This window comes from Halichoerus grypus, chromosome 2 (assembly GCF_964656455.1).
Source record: "Halichoerus grypus chromosome 2, mHalGry1.hap1.1, whole genome shotgun sequence".
Lineage (NCBI taxonomy): Eukaryota > Metazoa > Chordata > Mammalia > Carnivora > Phocidae > Halichoerus > Halichoerus grypus.
Window position 1 is genome coordinate 50,362,088 of NC_135713.1, and position 10,671 is coordinate 50,372,758.

Here is a 10,671-nt window from a genome sequence, read left to right on the forward strand (position 1 = left end):
CTTCATGGTTCCCTTTGCCCACAGCTCACTGGTTTCCTGTCTGGCCCATTAACATTTAGGAACTTGGTACTTAGGACACTTAGAGAAAGCAATGCCCCCACCCACCTCTGGGCCCTTTAGCTAGTCTATTTCTCTGAAGGAAAATAAATATTAAATTGTGGATTACCAGGTTGTTCAGATTAGAGCTTTGTGGCAGCCAGGCACCCAACTGGTTGGATTTCTTTCTACTGCAGAACACGTAAAGCTCATACAAACCTTCTTTGACGAAGGTGATCTTTGACCTCACACTCTACCCTCAAGGATCCTATTATTATCATTAGATTACATTTATTGACAACTTACAACAAAGTCAGGTGCTTTGCTAAGTGTGTTCATGTATATCATTTAGTCATCATGACAGCATTGAAATAGCTACTATTATTCTCCCATTTTAATTATGAGATAAATGAGGCTCACTGAATTTAAATAACTTGTCCAAGGTCACAAAATCAATAAAAAGAATGGGTCTTGGATCCAGGTTTTCCTCCTGATACCAACACCTGAACCCTTAAAAACATGCCAGCCCTTTCCAAACTTTAACATGCACACAAATTAACTGGGCATCTTGTTTAAACTCAGATGCTCATTCAGCGAGTTGGAAGTGGGGCCTGAGCATCTGCATTTCTACAAGTTCCCAAGTATGCTCATAGTGCTGGTCCCAGGACCCCAGTTTGAGTAGCGATAATTTATACGGCCACTGTGTGCTACATGGCTGAGGTGTGTCCCACACTGAAGGCTAGGGAAAGCAGGCCAACCTCTAGTCTGCTACTCTCTTCTCAGTTTTAATGATAACTCACTCAAGTTCACATTGACAACTATCACTCACTGGGTATAGCAGTTTGCTACTATTAGGAATCCACAGAGCCAGCAGTGGAATTAAACAGGAACCCTGGTGCCTAGCCTGGAAGAAAAATCTTTGTGACTTGGTTCTTCCCAGGCCTCCATCTCCTCAACCTCTCTCCAACCTCCATCTTTTATTCCAGCTGCTCCTCAAAACCCGTTTTTCATGTCACTTGCATTCCTCACCTCTCCCCACTAGATGGTCTTCTCTTTGCTCTGGTTAACTTTTAATTTTGTCTCCAATTCAGCTCAGGTGCTAACCCTTCCAGGCAGCCCTCTTGAGGCCTCATCTCATGCAGGTGCACCTCTCCTGGGCTCCTACAGCACCTCTGCCCTCAGCACCAAGAGGAGTGTTCTACTGGCACTGGTGTTCTTCTCTCCTCTCTTTTGGGTTTATCAGGGACAAGGCCCTATTAAACCTTATATCCCAGTGTTTAGAACAGTATATGCCATATTGTGGATGCTTACTCGATGTTTGACAATAAATGACAGGCTATTCCCAAGAAATAGATACACAGAATTGGCAGAAGTGGACAGAAGCAGATCCTTCTATTTGTTGTTGGTGAGTGTCTGAACTAATACAACCTCTTGGGAAGTATCAATCAAAATAAAAAAGATACACACAATTTAGCAATTATGAAGAATGAATACTATAGAAAAATACACATGTATAAACAGACAATGGCTCAAACATCCAACGAATTCTAACAGCCATTAAAAAGAAAAGATGAGGCAGCTCTCCATTGAATATCTGTCTACATCTATGAAATATTCCGTCAGATTCACTAGGTAAAAAGAAAAAACACAGTCCACAACAACGGGCAGGGCATGCTAATATTTGCAGTAAAGGATGTGCTCAAATGTATACCACACTTGTATGCTCCTATATAGGTGTCTGGGTCATAAACAAGAAAATTCAAATAATGGTTGTCACTGGGGTTGTGGGGAATAGAAGAGGAGGGAAGGAGACTTATTTTTTTATCATTTGACCTTTAGTTACTTTCTACCGCTTAATTACGTGGCTATATCACTATCGTGAAAACAAACTTTCCTGGTTGCTGGGGAGCTGGAGGCGGACCTATGGTTTAGGAGAGTGATGATTTTGCCCAGGCTGAGGTTGTGACCTAGAGGACGCTGCCTTTCATTCAGGAACTGGGAGAACCCAATGTTAACAAATATTTGCTTAAATAGAAGCATGTGGGTTGTTAAGATAAGCTTTTCCCAAAAGGGACAGAAGCCCCAAGGAAAGAAACTAAGTGGCCTAGCAATAAGGGAGTTTTCCAGATCTTGCAAGACCCCACCCCATGCAAACACGGTCCCTGCCGCTGTGTACCACCCTCTGGTACCCTGGAAGTTAAGGGAAGCGCAGCTGATCCAGGCTTCAGCTGTTCCTGCCCTGTGTGGTCACATTACTTCCAAAAAGATTTTGAGTGCTTGGCTAATTAAATCAGGACTCTTATCTAACTTTCGAGTGGGAGTTTGTATCTGTGGGCTGTCCTCACCAGTCTGGAGCAGACTGGAAGTGCTGCACATATCTCTTTCAAAGAAAGGAAGGAAGACCAAGACCAAGGAAAGGAGGCAGAGGGCCAAAGACACCTCCTTTACTTTTCTCTATTGCATTCTTTCCAGACAGGTGGGAGAGGCCATGCCTACAGAAGGAAGTGGTGGTGCCATCTGGAGGAGCCTAAGTGGCCCCAATGCAAATTTTATGATTAGGAAGATATTCTTTGGTCTGATGGTTCTGGAAAACCTTTTGTAAGTGGCACTTCTAAACAAAGACTCTCTGCTCAAATCTTGGCTTCTTACATACCAGGGCGGGGCGGGGTGGGGGGGGGGCATTTCATTTTCCATCTGCCAGTACTCAAACCCTGGCTTACAACTGACCACTTTCCTAAGTGTATTATCCCCACCCTAAAGCCACAGATTTTATAGCAGCCAATTAGGCGGCATTAACCAATACTTCCTTGTTCTTTGTAGTAAAAGAAAAAAAGCCAGCTTTTGTTGCTGTTAGCCTTGATGCTCATTTTGTTTTGGGTTTAGGGCAAAGTTCCAAGGAAACCAACAACCAGCTTCTTTAGAATGTGGTAGGGTGTTTGCTCTGCCAGGACTCGGCATTGCGGAGGTTTTAGAGGCAAGTTCTCACTGATTTACAAAGGGAAGGTAAAGAGCTGGTGGTGCCAAGAGATTATTATCCAACCAGACCGGATGCCAGATGGGCAGGTGGAAGAGGACACAAGCTTGGAGAGCCTGCCAAGAGTGGGTGGCGGCAGGAGCCAGGAGGTCCACCTGGGCCTGCCACAGATATTCTCTATGGACTAATTCAAGGATCTGCCACTCCAGCCACAGATATTTTATGGGTTAATGTCAGAGCCCTTTAAGGTAGCCTAAATCACCCCCTTCAGCCAATGCCTCCCAAGCTATAGAAAATGTCCATTTGAGCCAAATCAAGATTATTTCCTAGTGGGGCAATGCTATGCTTAGAGAGGTTCTTGATCTTATTGCTCACTAGAATCATCAGAAATAAAAAAGATGAATGCTCAGGCCCTACCTTAGATCAAATATACCAGAATCTCAGGGGAGAGGGCTTGACATTGCATTTTATGAAAACTCCCATTTCCCATGTCATCAGATATGAACATTTGTACAAGTCAGACAGCTTTCCTTGAGAAAGATTAAGACTTCCACGAGTTATCTATCTAGAACACATGATTTTAAGAATTAAGTCCTCAAAATAAACTCATGAAACAGAACAATAATCCTTCTTTAAGATGAAGACATTGAGGTTCTAGCTCAGTAAGTTGACCAAAGTCACAGAATAGATGAAAGAGCTGAGATGAAAACCTGGGGCATTTGACCCCAAATGTACCTAATTTATAGCTGGAAGGGACCTTGCAGGTCAGCATAGACATCATGCTATTTAACTTTTAGAACAGCTGGTGATAATTGTAGGCCCTAGTGATAGATAGGCCCTGAATAAAAGTTACACTGGCTGGCTCAGGGCTGCAGTTTTCCTGGGCTACTAAGATTTGTCAGGCTGAACAAGGGGGAACGAATCTGTGTGTTCCAACTGAGATATATGAAAGAAAGCTTCCTGTTTCCCTCTCTGTGTCTTGGGGGAGACATTCTCAGGCACATGGGATGCCCATGGCATCCAGAACTGGAAGGTTCCAAAAGACACATGTAGTGCAAGACTTAGAATCTGTGCCTGGTGAGAATTCACTAAATGCATTGTTCAAATATTTAGGTAAAGAGCTGGAGGAAGAGCATTACATTCAGAGGGTACAAAATTAAATTGAAGAAGAGAAAGATGCAATAATATGCATGTTCTGTTATCTTACCTGAGAAAAGAAAAAAGAAAAAAATTCTTCCTAAAGGCATCTATGGATCATTCCTCTTGTATGTTTATGAGCATCATATATCTTAACACATGGCTAATGTCTTATCCTTGCTAATGTTGCATTTCTCTGTGTGGTAGTAACATAAGAGAGTTAACTTTGTACTCACCTGAAGTTAAATAAGTAATAACCCAGAACACATAGACTCACAGCATTTCTTTTCCGTCAGGATCAGAAAACACAGTCTTGGGTTATAAAAACTATGTAGCAATATGGAAAATGCTTTTGATATTATTTCAGGTTAAAAAAACCCCACACATTTAATTTGTAGGTACTATGACTGCAAAAATGTTAAGTATATGTAGTTATGTGTGTATTAATGGAGAAAATAAAAATTGGAAGGAAACTCATTATGAGGATAATTTTGAAAATCTAATTTTCTAATAATGGGATAAGAGAATTTCTGTCCTTTCTTAAGATGTGGGTCTTGTTCAAGATAGCTGGGGCTCCCTGTGGTCTTTTCTGTAAGTGCAGAAGATTCTAGATGATATGTTTCTTAGAGAAAGAACATGGTGCAGAGGAAAGTAGAATGGGACAGGAATCAGAAAGCTCCAGTTCTAGCCTTGCCTTCTAGGGAATGCTGTGTAATCTTGGGGAAGAAACTAAATTTCTTTACATGCCAGGGATTTAGTGATAGCTGTACCATTGGATCAAATGTGAAGGAAACATATGCAAAAAGCTCCAGACCAAAGTTGCAAGGTTGAATCCCCATAGGGGCCAGGCAATTAATTTAAGAGAATTAAGTGTGCTGGGTAATTTTGACATAGATGTTCTTTGCTTTATAACTATTTAAGATTCTTTGATTATCACAAAAAAGTATATTCTTCCATTACTCTTGAAGCCTGCAAGCCTTAAGGCCCATCTTGTTTTTGCACCTTATAGAAACATGGGCATGACAACTATTTCTCTTTCCTTTAACTGTATTTTGGAAAAGCATGCATCATGGACATGCTGCTGGTTCTCAGTTCAGTGATGGGGGTAACCAGAGAGGGGGATAGTCTGTGATGAACAGAAGACCACATGCCCAGTCTAAGGAGCATCAACTCCATCATTCAAGCCAATTATTGCCACAAGGAAATGTTGGCTAGTGTGGAGAAATTTTCCAATTCCTTTTTAAAAAGAGAAGCCAGAAATCTATATGTTTATATGAAATCTCCCAATTTCTAAACACTGAACATTTAAGATTAACCAGAAGTGTATATGCCTAATAAAACACATAATGCAGATTGCGTGTAAGACCAAGGGCTACCATTTTGAGAGCTCTTCAGGATTTATAGTCTTTTCTCTTTCATACCCCAGAGCCCCCTCCCATCTATCCCCAAAAGAGGCCACTTGCAACTTGAAGAGTAAAAGACAGGTACTTACTATGGAGCTGCTGAAGGCCACGGGAGGCTGTGAGCTTTCACAGTGCCCCACAGACCTTTGTCGGGAGTGGCCCTGGATGGGTACCTGGGCACTGTGGCACCTCCTCAGAGGCTGGGCCCATCTTTGGCCCCTCAGTGTTGCTGGGCCCTGAGCCCATCGGGCTGGGAAGGACAGGCACTGGTATTGGGTCCACTCTTCACTGTCTGAGTCAAGCTCCTTTGGGGTCTCTAGTCGCTTGGCTGCAAGAAAGGAGTACTGCTATTACACCAGTCATACCTTGGCCAAGTCACGGTCTGAGGGGATCCCAGACTCCAGGGGTAGAGGAAAGAGCACAGAGTAAGAGCACTTTGCTGCTCTGGAGCATGGGCAACTGGACTACCTTGACTGGAGAAAGAGGAGTGCAACTAAGTTGCACAGATTCAAATCCAGCTCTACTACTTCCTAGCTATGTGACTGAGCTTTGACTAAACGTGTGGCCCTACCTAACTCATAGGGTTGTTCGGAAGACTTGATAAAATAGTGTGTCACAGTGACTGATATACTCTAATACTGGTCATGGTAGTTGTTACTATTATTAAAAAGAGATCAGAAGCTCCCATGTAAATGGTTACCACCATGGCAAAGGTGATTGGGCTACCCATAATTTCTCCCCCTTTCTTTTTCTCCATTCCTCCCACTCAAAAGAATGAATGCTGCTCTTTTGAGAGTTTCTGCTCTCAGTTAGAAAGCGTGTGTGGTGTGTTTGTGGGTGATGGTGGAGGGCTGCTGAGGAAATCAGGTCAGCTTTACAGGCCACCTTCAGTCCATGTGTGATGACAGTCCAGGCATTGTTCAGCTATACCTCCGAAGTCAAAGCTCTGCCTCAGTAAAAATCCAAAAGATCAGTTAACATGGAAGGCTTTTCCTAGATGTATTGAATCTGATCATACATCTACACTGAGGCCTGTCCTGACATGTCAGGTAAAGTGACCGCCAAAATTCTTAAACCTTGGCTGTATAACTGGTACATAATTTGGACATGTCCCCAGTCCATTCCCGACAGATAACAATCCTGTGTGTAAATGGCACCAAAGACCGACTGGAGGGCTACCACACAGGAGATCACTGATAGCCTTTGCGAACAAAGGAAAGTTTATAGGTGATAAGAACACAACTGATCTAGGAAAAGGAAGCCCACAGGGATATAGGAAGCAATCTGCCACAGAGCCAAGAAACCTCTGTGGGGAGCCAGGAAAATGTCTTTCATTACCATTCTTTTAGGAGAGCAGGGTGATTCATTTAGAAAGAGTGGTGAGGGCCCCTGGGAACCCTCGTACCATTTTCTTGGTGAGAATACTCGCTGCCCATGATAGTGCAACGTCGAAAGACCATCTTGTTCTCAGTCAGTGTCCCCGTCTTGTCAGAGAAGACATACTGGATCTGGCCCAAGTCCTCAGTGATGTTGAGGGCTCGACACTGAATGGACAAATTGGTCTCTTCATCATACAGGTCAAGGTCATTGTGCAGGAAGAAGACTTGTCCAAGCTTCACCAGCTCAATGGACACGTACAGGGAGACTGGGATCAGCACCTGTGGGGAGATTGATTCCCACAGTGTCAGAGACCAGGCCAGTTCCCTGTCTCAGAACTCTCACCAGTGGGTAGCAAAGGCAGTTAATGGAAAGCTGAGGTCAGCTCACATGATGGACTTTCTCTGAGAAACTAAAGGTCAATGACTTCATGCCTCCCTTGGAATTCTTAGGGGCATCTGAAAAAAAGGTGCCTTCTTCACCCAGGGAGGTCTGGTACGGAGTACGCACTCACCATTGGTTGTTTAATGACTGAGTGGTTAGGGGGTGAGGAGCTCTAGTGCCTCTGTCCAGAGTTTCCTGATGCCTCTCAGATCTCTATACCACCAAGTGCTGTCGCTCACTTTTATATATATTCAGACCCATTGTTGATTACTGTCTCTGATTCAATACCTAATATCTTCTGAGTGCTTGCTTTGTGTGTCAGATCCTATGCTAGGTCCTGGAGATGGCAGCAAGCAGAACAAATACCTGGCTTTGAAGACCTCACATTCCGGTAAACAAATAAAGAAATATATATCGGGCAGTGTAAAAGAAAAGTCAAGAGTTTAGAAGGTGGTGACTGGAAGGGATTCTTTTATAAACCATGACTTTTGAGCAGAGACCTGAAGAAATGAGGGTGTGAACCAGGAAGTTATCTGTGGGAAGAGGAATATTCTGGGCAAAGATGGGTGGGAGTGGGCTGGGTAATTGAGGGGAAAGAGTAAGCAGGTCTTGTATGAATGAGCAGGAGATGGCTAGGAGATGAGGCCAGTGGGGAAGTCAGGGTCCAGATCATGTAGGGCCTTGTTCACTGCCATAAGGACTGTGGATTTCTCTTCGAGCAGATGTGAAACCATTGGAGGGTTCTGTGCAGAGGAAGAGTATGGTCCAACTCACATTTAAAAAAGATTACTCTGCTAAATGAATGAATGAACTAAGGACTGAAAAAAGTTTACCTGTAAGAGGACAACAAAACACCCTCAAATACTACAAGAAACTGAATGTAAATGGAGCTTCATGAAAACAAAACTGCAACTTCCCTCATCTTTTCATTGACTGTACCTCCTTACAGAGCCTGAAGAATTTATTCATCTTTTTATTCCTACTGCCCCTTTCTTGTAGGTGCTCTGTGTTTTGTGTTTTCTCCTCTATAGGGCCAGTTGTGTTTTTACCCTCTCAATCTATCAGATGCTAAAACACTAACCTGTGGTTTCTTTCTCCCAATCCTTAGGGCTTGACAGTTCTCTGTAGTTCTCTGAGCTATTTTATCTTCTTCTGTTCCCAGGTCATTAGGATTTTACCTGTTCTATTATATCTGGCAAAGGGGCAGGTACACTTAGATTACTACTATAATCTTGCTCTTAAATAGAAAAGCCTGATAAATATTTTCCTTCACTATTATCTTGGGGGCAAGGTTCCTTCCACAAGGTAGGGCTGGTCCTGACATTACCCCAAATGTGAGGACTTTCAAAGACTCACAAGAAAGCAATGACCATTTTCTCATCTTAGTTCAGTTAGTTCTTTCTTGGGGCCAGCACTGCTTTTTCTTTATTTCACAAAGTTGTGGAGGTATTGGTCACAGGTCTTCTTGAGCCCCCAGCTAGGGAGGGCTTCCTACCTGGAGCAGGATGATCATTGTAAGGAACATGTAGAAGCCTCCAAGGGCAAGGGGAAGGAAGCTGCCCTTGGCATCTGGCACATCAAAGGGAGGGTGTTCTTCAAAGGTCCCATTCCAGAGGCGGTGACCTGAGAGTGGGCAAAATCAGAGATTAAGCAGAATCCTCACCTAATTCTATATTAGTCTAATTAAGGGCTATCAGCCCTTAATTTATTCCTGGAAGTGACTGTGCTTTGGAGGATCCCACCCTTATTCTATACAGCCTAGTTCTGTGTGTATATATCATCTAAAGTGGTCCTTTGCATACCCTACATTTCAATCTCTTGACGGCATTAAAGTCTGTCTTACCGGGAGGAGACTAGCATGGGGATTGCTTATATTTTGATGAAGTCCTGTTATATAGGGATTGGAAAGAGGAAAAGGGACACAAGTTCTTTTCAGTTGTGTGGCAGAAAGTACATGGCTGGGGATCTTGACAGACCCGTAAGCTAGCCCCTCTTCTTCCCCCATGCATATACCCATCCATCCATCTACCCATCCATGTTTTCACAGTTTATCTATCCATCCATCCAACCATCCATCCATCCATCCATCCATCCACAGTCCCTCCATCCACACACATCTCTGTTAACCCACTCTTTCCTGCTGCCCTCCCTCCCTCACTCTATCCAACATTTATTGATTCAGGAAGGAATCAGTCTCATCTCTTGTCTTTGAGGAGGTCCCTAACAAGTCAGAGACCAGATGTAAAGGGACAAATCCCACACAGTGTGAGAGGTACTATGCAGAGTGTGGAATGCTATGAGAACTCACAGTAACATATCCAAATGCAGACTGAGCCCCGTTTCCTTGTCCGCAGATGGGGATAACCACATTCATCACTTAAGGATTAATAAGAGGAAGTGCTACAGAGCTTTCTGAATCTCAGTTTTCTCATCTATCAGTTAGTAATAATACCTCCTCTGTAGGGTTATGGTGAAAATAGAATAACCAAATGTGCATAATGCTCTCAGCCCCAGGGTAGGAACTACCAGGAATAAAAAGCATAGGGGTGGGACACCTGGGTGGCTCAGTTGGTTAAGCAGCTGCCTTTGGCTCAGGTCATGATCCCAGGGTCCTGGGATCGAGCCCCACATCGGGCTCCCTTCTGAGTGGGGAGCCTGCTTCTCCCTCTGCCTCTGCCTGCTGCTCCCCCTGCTTGTGCTCTCTCTCTGTTAAATAAATAAATAAAAAACCTTAAAAAAAAAAAAAAAGCACAGGGGATGCTGCCCTTTCCCCAAGATGCTTCTTTGCCCAGGGGGTTTGGCCCAATACCATTATACACGGCAGAAGAAAGGAGACTTACAGACATGAGGTTATTTTAAGGTAATATTATAGAGCAAATAACTCTGGCCTTCAAGGGAACCAGGGAAGGCTGCATGGAGGAGGAGCCCTTGAGGGGTCCTGGAGACCAGGAGGGTATCAGGTGATCAGAAAGGCCTGGGGAGGGCATTCTGGGCAAAGAAAAAAGAAACATCATCTTTACACAGTCCAAGTAAGCATGTGATAGAGAACTCTTGAATGACACTCACTTGAAAGCTTTCACAGCGGGGGCTGTGCTTTAATTAGGCACCACCGGAGGCCTGTCACTGTGTATGAGTAGTGTTTCTCAGACAGCATACAATTCTGCCCCTCCCTGTTCCTGTCTCAATTTATTTATTATTTTGGGCAATTTGCCAAGCAGATTGTGGTTTCCCTATACCTTATCTCACTGTGTGACCTTTTAATCATTAACTTCCTTTCTCTAGAGACACAGTGAGACGATCTCAAATGTCCTTTCCAGCTCTGATGTTCCCTGAAAAACCTGTTCTGAAGCAGAGGCAATA

At 43.6% G+C, this 10,671-nt stretch overlaps 1 protein-coding gene across 1 annotated transcript in view; it reads right to left on the reverse strand.

Moving 5' to 3' along the window:
• The window catches only part of ATP10B (ATPase phospholipid transporting 10B (putative)), a 263,147-nt gene that overhangs the window by 61,199 nt on the left and 191,277 nt on the right, over positions 1 to 10,671 (reverse strand). The window contains 3 exon segments of the mRNA XM_078066512.1: positions 5,640 to 5,878; positions 6,956 to 7,208; positions 8,807 to 8,974. Coding sequence (XP_077922638.1) covers positions 5,640 to 5,878; positions 6,956 to 7,208; positions 8,807 to 8,974 — 660 coding nt within the window.